A 13,584-nucleotide genomic window follows, 5' to 3' on the forward strand; every position below is an offset into this window, starting at 1 on the left:
TTTGATCATTCAACAAGTGTACAAAATATGAAGAAAACTGGATGACACGAGGTAAAAAAAGTTGGATCACTTGATATGGAATGACCCAGCTAGTAAAAGCTTTTCAGACAGGTCTGCCTGGATTTTTGCTTGTAATACCAACTTTTGTTGTTGCTTAGATATGGCAGGTGCTAATTTTTCTATTCTAATGGTGCTCAATGTGTTGCAGTGGATTGTCTAAAATTGTTATGCTGTATCCCACCTTGGGGGATGCGGGTGGCGCTGTGGGTTAAACCACAGAGCCTAGGACTTGCCGATCAGAAGGTCGGCGGTTCGAATCCCCGCGACGGGGTGAGCTCCCGTTGCTCAGTCTCTGCTCCTGCCAACCTAGCAGTTCAAAAGCACGTCAAAGTGCAAGTAGATAAATAGGTACCGCTCCTGTGGGAAGATAAATGGCGTTTCCGTGCACTGCTCTGGTTCGCCAGAATTGGCTTAGTCATGGTGGCCACATGACCCGGAAGCTGTACACTGGCTGCCTCGGCCAATAAAGTGAGATGAGCACCGCAACCCCAGTCGGTCACGACTGGACCTAATGGTCAGGGGTCCCTTTACCTTTACCTATCTCACCTTGGCAACTTCTGGTTTAACAGAATTGTTTGCACAAGTCTCAGAGTCAAGTATTCCTGCACAGAATTTTAAAATACTGCAAAAAGTTGCCTTCTATTGCTAGTGAGGTGGCTTGGGAGAGATAAATGAAAGGTATGGGTTCCATTGCATCCACATACTTTATTATTATAGTTTTTGTCCATTTTTTCCTATAGAAAGATGGCCGGAAATAACCTAATATATACTGTAGTTTTGTGGTATCTCCCTCCAAAAAAACCATTGTCAATTACAAAGACCCTACTAAGTGTGAAAACAATGCTACATGGCAATTGACTGGCGTAGAAATAACATGTCTGGAGGGAATGCAGAAGACTGCAATAATTCTAACACACATTTCACATTCAGTATGTCAAAGCCTATATTTTTCTACCACAGGAAGAGCTTACTCAAGAACATTGCAACAAGCTGCCATCCCTCTGCTTCCTAAAAGAATCTGTGAAGAACGCTATCGGACAAGGTTCACAGGAAGGATGCTCTGTGCTGGTAGCCTCCAAGAGCAGAAGCGTGTGGACAGCTGCCAGGGAGACAGTGGTGGGCCGCTCATGTGTGAACGCCCTGGAGAAAGTTGGGTTGTATATGGGGTGACCTCCTGGGGTTATGGCTGTGGAGTCAAAGACTCTCCAGGTGTCTATACCAAAGTTTCCTCCTTTGTACCTTGGATAAGAAGTGTGACCAAACTATGACCATGCTCGCGTCACTGACCACTAACAGCACAGTCAGTACAAAGCTGTACACATTTTTCTGTGTATGCTTATTTTGTTGGATAAGATGGTAGTTCATCTTAAAGTAATGTTGACTTACATTGAAACACGGGGGGGAAGTAATACTTATTGTGTCCCCCTCATCCATGAAATCCCCAACGAATAGCACATTTAAATAATTGCACAAATAGTTCTCGATATACATATGAACATGACCTGTCCTATTTAAATGTGTAAAGTGGTAAAAGATCAATGCGCAATATCCATATAAAAGATTTTATGAGAATACACTTTTTAGGCAGAGTAAAATAAAGCTTCACTAATTTACACTCATCACACTGGCTTGTAATATATATAGCAGACAGGCCCAACTTTTTGTACTCATTTGTAAGAGCTTTTCTTTTTGCCTTTCTGCAAGGCTTCAGACACACTAGATTGTGCTTACTACTAGCTTTCCATTAGATTTACATGACCTAGAACTAAGGCTTTCTTTTCAGACAACAAATCCTTCCATGATCCCTTTGCATGAGGCTATAGAAAAGATTTCATGACTCAAACCATTATGTAGCACCCAGAATGGACTTTAAAAATACAAAGAATCAATTTTACTTCAACCCGAGTTTCAAGTTTAATTATAAAATAGGAAACTGCATTATTTATGAACTGTAAGACTCTATAACCATTTGTTTGTTCCAATTGAATTTTCAAAAATGTTTTTAAAGATATAGCAATAACCGTGTCAAGAGGGTGATAGGTAGTTCCCAATCAACTGGTTATATACCGTACCTGTGAGATTGGTGTCTTTCCTTCACAAAATTCCTAATTGCAATGTGTCGGCCTTTGGGTGCTTCCTAGTTATGATAGGTGTGCATTTATGTACTCAGTGATGTTTCTACATGTATGGGTATGTTTTGTTGCATTTTTTACCTAATACCTCAGCATCGTTTGAAAAGCACATGGGTTTGAAAAGAACCCAGATGACTGGTTTATATGGGAAGAATGTCAATGCAATAAATATAAAAATCCCCAAGAAAAACATTTGGCCCCATATGGCAAAGTATACAAATGTGGCAAAGAGCTACGCCTAACTTAAACATAAATTTTGTGCTCTATATGGATACTTCTCCATTTATATAGCTTTCTGTAACTTTCCACTTGGTACTTGATTTTATGTTAGGCAGCCTTCACCCTTATGAAACAAAGCATTCTTTAATGAAATGTAAACTGCTAAATTGTTTTTAATAAACAATAGCCAGCTAAGTACAGGGGCTGGGATAGGTCTTCTAAAAGTATGTTGGACATCCAAGGTGCTAGGCTATTTTTCCCTTTTCAAAACTATGTTGTATTAGTTAAATCATTTTTACTAGAAATGTGATTTGAAAACTTCCCGAGTTCAACATTTTGTTTTAAACTTGGCTGACCTTACTTATCAAGCAATTTCAGTATGTCTAAGCATTTAGCAGTACAGTACAATCAAAAACTTATCTAGAAAGTATGGTTTTCAATCTTATTGAAGTCTTTGTCACAATTTTATATTTTGATCAAAGCCGTAAAACGTAACTTGCACAATAAAACCTGTCATTTATTGAAGTCTTTGTTATAAGCTTAAAGTGAAAATTTCACTTTTAAGATATATATCTCAACGTGCACCTACATTTGTTTTAAGTGTCAAGTAGGCAAAAATCTCAAACATGCCTGTTGTGTTTGTCCTAGGAACAAGTAGCTAACTGTGGCCATCATTTTTCTGTACGTCCATTTGAAATCTCATTAACCTTTTGTCCTTTTGTTTAATGCTTTTGATACAGCTCTTCTAATCTTCCCCACCCAAATAAGGGAAGTCACCTATCAAACAAAAAACGAAACCTTTCATAGGCTATTCTGTAATTTGTAAGGTTTTCACTTGGACACATGCAAAGATGCACGTGCTTGCTTCATCTTTTAGTGCTTTTCCAAGTCACAACAGTATTTGTAGAAGACTGAAGCTTTCAAAGTAATTTTAATTAAAACACAAGGTATGTGTACTGTGATTCTATCCCTTTAAAGGGACCCAAGTATGTACAAGGTTGCAATTAACTTAAGGAAATGCAAGAGCTGCTATCAGGGCAAATCACAGATATCAAAGCCCACTTTTAATTTATGTAGCCCATAGTACAGTGGTACCTCGGGTTAAGAACTTAATTCGTTCTGGAGTTCTGTTCTGAACCTGAAGCACCACTTTAGCTAATGGGGCCTCCTGCTGCCGCACGATTTCTGTAAGCAAAGTTCTTAACCCAAGGTAATATTCCTGGGTTAGTGGAGTCTGTTACCAGAAGCGTATGTAACCCGAGGTACCACTGTATCTTGTGCTAACATTTCCCCATTTCAACACCCCCCCCCCCTTGTGGACAAACTGAAATGTATCTAACCTGTATGTAAATTACGGGCAATCCATTTCAGCTCACAAGCCAGATTTGTCTTTCACTTTTAGCTGCCTGGAGGTCACCTGCTCCATCAAAAATACTCCATCCTTACTTGATGTTATGCCTAGAACTCTTTCAAAACACTAGTGTGATGTTATCTCTCCTTTCATTCAAATTAACACTCCAAACTCTGTTTCTACAGGGCAGGCAACATGGTGCCCTCCAAATATTACTCCAACATTCACCCCTGTCCATGCTGGCTAAGGCAGAGGGAAGATCCACTCCCCCTTCTTTTATCATGTTAAATTTTAAATGGTAAAATTATTTGGGGGAAAAGGTCAAATGACAAATTGTGCATGACAGATTACAGAGTACATGAGGTGAGGCCCCTGTCCCAAGGAAGGAGACAGATAAAAGGAGAAAACATTCAACTATTTGTAGGCTCTGTTACACTATTGCACAGGAATGGTTTTTTTCAAATGACTTCAATGAAAAGTGCCTTTGAGATTCCTATTTTGTAAAGCACCACACACACTGATGCATTTGCAACACCTACTACTGTGATCAGCCAGGTTAAAACCAAGCAACTAAATTGGGAAAACAGTAAAAAATTGCAAACCATTTTAATTTTAATGTATCAAAACCACAACATAAGGCAATATATACACATAAAAATACAAACTGAGGAGGCACTTTCCTCAATTTACTCCACAGCAGTTAAAGTGCCTTTACAAAGCAAACAAATCTTATACATTAATTTCAATTATTTAAACTGTATTCACTTGTAATATTTACAGCTTATAATAGCTTTGTTTCAGGCACTAAAGTTATTTATGTTTTCATTGCTGTAACACTGTTGAGAACAAAAATTTCATGACTACCCTGTTAACACACACTTTTAGCAGAAGCATGTGCCACTTCCACTGCCCATCTTCAAACTCAAGAGTAGCAAGCACATATATCCTGCAAAAAGAAAAAAAGGATGCTAAGTTTTACAGCCCATCAAGATTTTATCGCAACTCATTTTTAAAGATGAAGGAAATTATTAAGTTAGATTGTTTATGTATAGAAGTAATTTAGTGCAATCAAGTTGTATTTAAATATTTTTCCGCAAATAGCACTGCGAAAGACTAAGCAGCTGGTCAAATGCCACACTCCCAAGGATACTAATTAAAGATGTCATGCATGCCTTCTTAGTTATCAGCTCTAATTTCAAAAGCACTTTCACAGAATGTGCTAGTTTTGAAGAGGGCTTTTGAAGTAACATTGGAAGATGACCTTGAGACTCGCTTGTAAGAGAATTCCAATTTAAAACCCAAAGCCAGTGCAGTTAGAAGAGGAAGGAGGCTCCCCAACAGAAGCTTAACTGCCGAAAACGGCAAGTTCAAGGAGGCTCAATACGACCGCTTTTTAGGCCACAAGGTCACCCCCAAGCAAGGCCCTTTAGTAAGGAGTGCGCAGCTGACTCTTACCCAATATTACCATTGAAACTTTCAGCACTTTGCAATAATTACCAAAAAAACTTACTCTCACAACTGTGGGTAGCTTCAAAGCAAGCCACATTTGTACATTGACAAGGGGTTGATGGGGCAACTTCCTTTATGAAGGCGACCTCCCCTCCCTCCCCATTCCAGGCGACGATCCCTCAGCGCGGCGCCTCTACCGAAGGAACGCTGTTACTTGCCCTAGTCAGAGTCTCGCCCCAATTAAATGGTGCGAGCTATGCCAAGGAGCAAGGTGACCGTTTGCTCTACCATGAATAGGAAGGGAGGCTGCCACGCTGGCAGGTCCCATGGAAGCATGGAGTTGGTCCCCGCCCCCACTCTTTACCCGGCAGTCCCAGCGAGCGCACGAGGCGCGCGTTACTCGGCATTTGAAAACGACGCCGGAGCGCAAGAAGGCGGCCCTCAGCGCCTCAGGATTCCCTTCCGAAGTAAAGTAAGTTGTCCTACCTGTAGGCCCGCTTGGCTCTTCCTGTTCGGCGTCGCTAGGACTCCCCCCGCCCTCCCCCTCCCGAAACAACAGCCTCCTTTTAAGCACTGCGACAGTTGCGGCGCATGCGCGCTAGATGCCCTTCGCTCTCCTGAAGCATCTTACGCTCCGAGACGAAGGGACGCTTCTCCTGCGAAAAGCACGCTCTGGTTACAGGCGCGTACTCAGGAGAAACACGGGAAAATAACCATCCCCTGTATTTCTCTTCCCTTTCCCCACCCTCGCCTAGGCCTAGGCCCAGGCCCAGGCCCAGGCCCACCCTTCCTCTTCTTCCAACTAAAGCCCAACCGTCGCCTCCAGAACGCCTTCGAAAAGGAAGAGGCGCGCGCCTCGCGAGCGCTTTTATAATGGGGAGGAGGCCACGCCCACTTCTCGGGCTGGAGGGCCGGGCCTGTTGAGCCGTTGGTGCGAGGCGCGCGTGCGCACCGTCTCCCGCTTTCGGTTGGGCGAGGTTTCAGTCTCTCAAGTGCGCTTCACGGAAGTCTGTACCTTGCAAGCAAGCGGGGCCTCCGCCTGCGACACAGTGTAAATTGGCAGACTAGTCGTACTTGCATTGAGCTCTCTGAAACCACATGAATAAACTTAGTGGGGCTGAGGCCAGGCGCCTCCACTTCCACAGAAGGTAGGCTAGTTTATGGGGGAGCTGCTGTTAACCTACACAGCAGTCGTTATCGCGAAAGCAACATGTAAATGGGTTGTACGTGTAACGCAGCTGGTGGGCAGCCGCCTGTTAGTGGTTCTGAATTGATGTGGAACAAATCGCGAAGTTACCTGTGAATTGATTCCTTTACAGAAGAGTTCTTACTGGTTTCCAAAGTAGTTCCCAGTAACGAATCGGAGACAGAGAACGTACGGTATTCATTTTACTGTGCAGCGAATTAAGCAAAACACATCGGGCCCCGTGAACCCGTTTCTGGGGTGGGGTAGGAAAACCATGATCACTTTGTGTGATGTAATATGTGAAATAGTCTGGCACTAGAGAAATTCGTGTCATCAAACGCATCGTAGTCAAGAGAAACATTAAGAAACGGCAGCGATCCTTTCGGTCTACTGTATACATTTAAACAAATGAACAATGATTGGTGGATGCTCCTGTGCTTTTCATTCAATCTGCCGTACTCGGAAAACCATACGTAGTAGGAAATAAATTTGGCCACTGGATGGTGCTTTTGCTTCATAGCCTTGACCAAATTTTGAGGGGAAAGTTTTACATATTTAAATAATGCAGTTACTTTTATGTATTAACTGCCTGTAATTATGTATATATTCCATATATGGGATGCAGTAATCAATAATTACATTTTTTTTGCTAGTCGCAACTTGCACCAAACCTGCTGCCCCAGCCTCCAGCAAGGGCATTCCAGAATGGGCATCGCTGCTTGAAGGAGAGAGTTGCTAGTTGGGCATCCCTGCTTGAAAGTGCCCTGAGCACCTTTATGCAGGAACATCCAACATCCTCCCTTGCCAGAGGGAAGGAAAATAGCAGTTTGGGTGCAAGTGAGTAGAGAGTCCCTGTTTGAAGTGGGCCTTCAGGTAGGGAAGTCCAACAGGCACATTCTGCTTGCCCGCCTTTACTGTACTGAGGAGCAGCAGGAAAGGATTGCCAGTTGAGTCCTATGAGGTTAAGACTCTCCAGGTGCCTTTTGGCTGTGCAACTGCCAAACATCTTCCAACTTTCCTTGCATTTGAGGAGATGTTGAGGATCTCTGTCTACCTCTGCAGCTTCAGATTTGGAAGGTTTAGCACCTGACTGTGCTCTTCAGAGGGAGGTACTATAGTCATTAGCTGGGAGTTGGGCTAGATGATGCTTCAATTCTTCCAACTCTATAGTTATGATTCTATGATTCATCAAGATGAGCAGAATTATTGAAAATAGTGATGCCTTTTATTACTACAAAAATGTTCCATCTTTGCAAATCAGTTGTTGAGACTGATGGTGTCATTAGTATACAAATCAAATTTATATGTCTTCCCCCAAAAATTTTGAGCAGTTTGCGTATTCCCCAAAGGCAAAGAGAGACTTGATGCACATATATGCTTTCTAGAATGTTGGGTTGTGACCCAAGTGCTTTAATAACAGGACTGATCATTATTGTTTGTAGAGGCTTTCTGAAAAGTTGATGAGCAGTAGGGATGGTTTCAGTTTCTGCTTTCATTCCAATTGATACTGGAAGCATTTCACTGTAACCAGAATTTTAAAGCTTTGTCCTGTACTTGTAGTCACATTAAGTGCTGCTGCAGACAAGCTATAATCTCTGGAGTTACACATATAATGTAGATGGTTTTAGCTATTGTTGTTTGTCTCTACTTAAAGCCAAACAGTTTATTCAAGTTTTTATTTTTTGCTTTTAGAATAAATTGAAGTGAATTCATTAGGATTTCTTAGCCCACTTGGATGTTCCAAGGGATACTCCATAGGCTCTGGTATTAATAGTGTTGAAGATTTAGACACAAATTGACTATTGTGACACAAATTTAGAACAAGGAGTATATTGTCATGTATATCTCAAGTTGTTCCTGTTCTTCACTTCATATGTAATAAGCTGCCAGTCAGCTGTAACTGAGGGTTAAGTGCAACTTTTTTTCTGCAGTGTGAGAGGATGCTTAACAGGACATTGTGCTGCCTGACACAGAGCCATTGCTGCTTCCCCGTGAGCCTCACTTCTGCACAGATCACTTCTTCCTTTCATCCAAGGCTCTCCAGCGACTTCTGCTGACAGTATGCTGCTCTCTCTTTTCTTCCCAACCCTACACTGCATATAACACCAATGTCTCAAAACAAATGTAACTGAAGAACCTGAAGAAAGAGACAATGCATGTGCTCCCCCCCCTTTATTTTTTATTTTTTTTAAAAAAAATTTATTAAGGATTTTCTTGTTTTACAGAAGTAAGTGTAATGCCTTGTATTTTTTTTTACATGTAACATTTTTACAAATCTGTTTCATTTGTTGAGGCATTAGGGGGAGAAGAAAAAGAAAGAAAAAAGAAAGGGGGGATGGAGAGAGGGAAGATGGATGGGGGTGGCGTCGGGTGTGGTGTTTGACACCAAACTCTACATACATTAAACATAATAGAAACAATGCATGTGCTTTTGAAAGCGAGGGGAAATTATTGTTTTTTTAAAGAAGAAAAGGAGTGTGTAGCAGCCCCCAATATTTAAAGAGCCCCCACCCCATTACATCATTAGAACCAGAACATAAACCTATGAAACTAGGAAAGAGCAAAAAATATCAATGTTTGGTCCAGATCCTAGGTATTGCACCCTCACTAAATGAGACTTATGGCCTCAAATTCTCTTTATCTTATATGCTGCTTTACTACAACAAGGACGACTAGACTACTGATCCTAAACTGTATAGTTAGTTGCCCAACCACCCGCTCCAGAACCCACTGCTCTCAACTGACTCTCAACTGCCTCACATTCAAACTCCCTTTCAAACCATCATCCAATCATCACTCACCACCAGAATTCCAAAATCTCTCTTCCCCCTCCTTAATATTCCCATAATAATTCTGATACAATTACCTTAATAACTCTATTACATTCAATATTTTATCCATGCTGCTCCCTATAACCATACTGTTAGAAGCACTTGAGCTTCCCATTCCTGGCTTTCTAGAAAATGGGGGTGAGCAAACTGCAGGTTCTCCATCCCTGTTCTAAAAAGCAGATGTCTTCCCCCCAAATGATCCTGGGAATTGTAGTTTGTTAGGGGTTCTGGGGATTGTAGGTCTGTGAGAGGGAAGCCACAATGGCACAAATCATTTCAGGGGAAGTCATGTGCTTTAAAGGCACATTGGATGCTCTTTAAAACATAGTATCATAGAATTGTAGAGTTGGAAGGGATTGCGAGGGTCATCTAGTCCAACCCCCTGCAATGAAGGAATCTCAACTAGATGATCCATGGCCAATGGCCATCCAAGTGCTGCTTAAAAACCTCCAAGGAAGGCGAGTCACTGCTTCAGGCCCTAAGGGCCTCTGAAGCAGGAGAAAACAAGCTTGCTCCATCCTCCATGTCACAGCCCTTTAGACTTTAGTTATTGAAAGGGCTGTATGGTGTGGATCTCATATCAGTGTTATGAGAGTGTAAGCAACACATTTCTCTCTCCCCTTTCTCCACCCCATGCAGAATTGCAATGGTAACCAGAAGGCTGGAGTTTGGAGCCCAGCCAGGACTGGCTGTGGACAGGATCCTTGCATTGCCGGGAGTTAGACTAGATAACCCTTGGATTCCCTTCCAACCCTGCCATTCTATGACTATATCAAGCAGCTAAAGGAACAAAAAGATGCTTCTGAAACATAGGAACACTCTCCCCACAGGTGGCTTCCAGCAAGAGCTTGCATCTTCCTTGGGAGAGAGGCCAGAACAAAAGGGGGAAAGGCTTAGAGTTCAGGTAGGTGGAAATGCCAATTGAGTGCCCTATACTATAGGAATGCTTCCTTCCCGTGTCCCCCACCCTCATGCACCAGACTGGTGCTAGCATGGCTGGAAGCCAGGCGCCTGCTGATTCCTCCATTTTCTTTGCAGGGAGGGAGCTTTCCCCCAACATATACTTTGTTCTGGCCAAATCCATGGAGAGACGTGACGACCTTCAGGTACTGGGGCAGAGGGAAGGAAGGGGTCCTTGTGAAACACGTTTGGGGAATCTGTGGCTTCCAGCAAGTGCTTTTCAGAAGCATTGCTCCCTCTAGCACAGGAGGCTGAGCATAGCCATCACGGCTAGTTGCCTTTGATAGGCCTCTCCTCCATGCAATTGTCTAGCCCTCTTTAAAGCCATCCCATCCAATATGCTCTTGTGGTGCATCGGTTTCTCCTATGCTTCCTTGCTCCTGCATGGAGATGACTATCGTGAGATCCTTTGGTTAACCTCTATCTGGGCTGGAAAATATTAAAGAATCAGAGGACTGGTGAGCTTCCCTTGAAGCACAACTGATCAAAGGCAGGCAGATCTGTTAGCATCTTGATAAAGATGTTCAGACGACAAAGGATGCTATCATACCCTGCAAGCGTCTCAGAAAAAGCTCCCAAGCTGATGGAGAAGAGAGCAGTTAAGTGGTCAGTGGGGCTCCAGGTTGCCGTTTCTGGATCCCACCACAGCTTCCAAGTTGCCAAAGAAAGCAATGTCACAACAGTTTTTTCCTCGCACTTCCTCACCATGATCCCACGTGGGGCCTTCTCAGACATATGCTGTGTCTGAACCAGCAGATCCCACCAAACCAAGTAATCGAGGATCCAGTCAGAAAAGGAGTGTGTGCGGTCATACCAGAAATAAGCCAAATAAACAGGTACTAGAAGTCACCCCAGAACTGGCCCTACTGAACACCTTCCGAGATAACAATGCCCACTCACACTAGAAAGAGCTCATAACCAACTGACAGCATTTGGTTCAATATGACTAACTTAACCCGACAACCCCCCTCATCCACCCACAAACAAATCCCACTGCAGCCAGCCAAAGACGATCAACCACACCCTAGGCCACCCCAACCTCTCTCACCACCAAGGAAACATAAGAAACGAATAGAAAGAGAATTTCTGCAAGTGACGCTGACAGAAAAACCCCAAGCATACACTAAATAAAAGAACTTAAGCTTTGCCACCCAAGTACCTCTCTCCCCGCCCCCCCCGAGGGAGGTCCCAAGATTGGAATGTTGGCCCAAAAGAGTAGCAGCGACATTGGCAAATGCTATTTAAGGTTAAATAGTAGTACGTTGTTACAGTTTTAACGACTTACTACTCCTTAAGCAGTACAGTGGTACCTCGGGTTAAGAACTTAATTCATTTTGGAGGTCTGTTCTTAACCTGAAACTGTTCTTAACCTGAGGTACCACTTTAGCTAATGGGGCCTCCTGCTACCGCCGCACCGCCAGAGGACGATTTCTGTTCTCATCCTAAAGCAAAGTTCTTAACCAAAAGGAACTATTTCTGGGTTAGTGGAGTCTGTAACTTGAAGCATCTGTAACCCGAGGTACCACTGTATTTGCCATGGCAGAATAATGCCTCATACTAAGGAACAGCCTTCCTCAGAGTGGAAAATTTAGGGTGGGGGTGCCACTGGAGAGTTCCCATTATTTGACTTAAGGATTTTGTTCCATTGTACTGAAATAATATAAAAACCTGAACTGCCACACAGATTGTGGGTGAGAATCCCAAACACCAATACTTCAACAAAGATCCGTGGAAATCAGGAATTTGTATGGGAATTGCATGAATGTCTTTACTTATGACTTAATACAATTTGAGCAGGGCTTTTTTGATGCCAAGGAGAGACATAAATAATAATATAAAGAAGGAAGTTAAGAGCAGAGGCTATTAAGATAGACAAAATGTACACAGGCTACATGATTTTGCATGAAAGACCCAGGCTGTGGAGATCAAGTAGTAGTAGATCTTCTGTGATATGGACTGCTTCTTTCTGCATGTAAATATCAGTAATAGATGGTGCAAATAATTGCTGGACTGGATACATCCATGTGGCTTTGCTCATTTAACCATCCAGAGGTGGCAGTTCTTCATAGGTACACATAGTTTTATAGGGTTGGAAACTAGTTTTGAGCAGTTTGCCTGTCGAAACATTCATCTGTATTACCTGGCCTACCCTGAGCAATAGTGGATGGGGTCTTTCCCAGTATTGTGACCTCAGGCCAAAAGCAGATGTTTTTGGAATATAAGCTAAACCAACAGCCAATGAAATGGAGTGGGGGCAAGCTATAACTTGCAGCGTTATCACGTTTGATTTTACTGGGGAGGTGTTTTCAGCAGCGTCACACAAGTTAAAGTGGTACCTTGGTTCTCAAATGGCTTAGTTGTCAAACAGACGGCTCCCGAATGCCGCAAACCCAGAAGTAAGGTTCCGGTTTGCCAACGTTTTTGGAAGCTGAACGTCCAACGCGGCTTCCGCTAGAGTGCAGGAAGCTTCTGCAGCCAATCGGAAGCCACACCTTGTTTTTGAACAGTTTCGGGAGTCGAACGGACTCCTGGAATGGATTAAGTTTGAGAACCAAGGTACCACTGTATTTCTTTTAAGTGGAAATGGAGCCTTCTACATGCATTCTGCTACTGAGCTATGGCGCTTTCCTGTGCTGTGCTGTCAAAAACTAAATTGTTTGGAAAACACCAGGCTGTTCTCCCTCTCACTTTTAATAGTGTTAAAATGCTGGGCTTTCTTCAGTATGGTATATCACTGTTCTAAGTAACTTTTATTGACTTCTGTATTGCTTCCCTTTACTGTAATACTATGGATGTGTAACTGTAGCACACTTGAAAAATTCTGCCATCAAAGATAGTAAAATGACAAGGCAGTAAAACAAAGAGCCCCTCAGAATAATGTTATTAACATAGAAACAGCAGGCAACTTCAAAAAAAAAAAAAATCTCTCCGAGGCAGCTGTTTCTATAGTACGTTGTAACTTGATGTCAAACAGTAAAAGAAACTGCATTAGAATAAAGTCACTACAATGTGGAGAGGCTGTTTTTTATCAGAGTTTATTGTTGCACAGCAGAAATCATGCCACTATCAGAATAATGTCTAGTTTTATTTTCTTTTAAAAAATTTGAGAAAAACATTTCCAGCAATTTTCATTCAATGTGAATGAGAAGAATATTACATCTATAAACACTGAAATACCTATTTTATTCTTCCTGAGGAAGCTTCACATTTTCCAGCAATAATAAGGATAATCTATACAATATATTTTGAAGATTAGTTCCACTCCTCATTTTCTCATGTGTAGTACTGGGCAAATACTGCAGCAGAACCATGTGTAACTGCATGGGTTGCTTGGTTTACTTCATTGTTTGTTTCCCTTTTTGTGTGTGTACCTTTAATAATGATGTCCTGTAAATA

The 13,584-nt window shown here is 42.4% G+C and overlaps 1 protein-coding gene and 2 long non-coding RNA genes across 9 annotated transcripts in view; 2 read left to right on the forward strand and 1 right to left on the reverse strand.

The window, feature by feature from the left end:
- Positions 1 to 2,936, forward strand: part of PRSS12 (serine protease 12) — a 46,466-nt gene extending 43,530 nt beyond the window's left edge. For both annotated transcript variants that reach the window (XM_081021939.1, XM_081021940.1), the window contains exon 13: positions 1,021 to 2,936. In XM_081021939.1, the coding sequence (XP_080878065.1) occupies positions 1,021 to 1,328 (308 nt within the window). In that variant the 3' untranslated portion in view covers positions 1,329 to 2,936. The remainder of the gene's footprint in view (positions 1 to 1,020) is intronic.
- A 1,418-nt stretch (positions 2,937 to 4,354) lies between these two features.
- Positions 4,355 to 5,989, reverse strand: LOC308485887. The gene is made up of 2 exons (XR_013990807.1): positions 5,698 to 5,989; positions 4,355 to 4,708 (listed from the first exon to the last, which is right to left on the reverse strand). It is a non-coding gene; the product is annotated as an uncharacterized lncRNA (long non-coding RNA).
- Positions 5,990 to 6,117: 128 nt separating this feature from the next.
- LOC308485891 overlaps positions 6,118 to 13,584 on the forward strand; it is a 28,071-nt gene continuing 20,604 nt past the window's right edge. Inside the window, exons 1-4 of one of the 6 annotated variants that reach the window (XR_013990819.1) lie at positions 6,125 to 6,359; positions 8,329 to 8,456; positions 10,059 to 10,132; positions 10,267 to 10,334. This is a non-coding gene — a long non-coding RNA (uncharacterized lncRNA). Of the gene's footprint in view, positions 6,360 to 8,328; positions 8,625 to 10,058; positions 10,335 to 13,584 lie in introns of those variants that run through there. The other 5 variants (XR_013990822.1, XR_013990818.1, XR_013990820.1 and 2 more) reach the window with 5 other exon arrangements.

The sequence above is a fragment of the Podarcis pityusensis genome, assembly GCF_964106645.2.
Source record: "Podarcis pityusensis genome assembly, chromosome: 9".
Classification (NCBI taxonomy): domain Eukaryota; kingdom Metazoa; phylum Chordata; class Lepidosauria; order Squamata; family Lacertidae; genus Podarcis; species Podarcis pityusensis.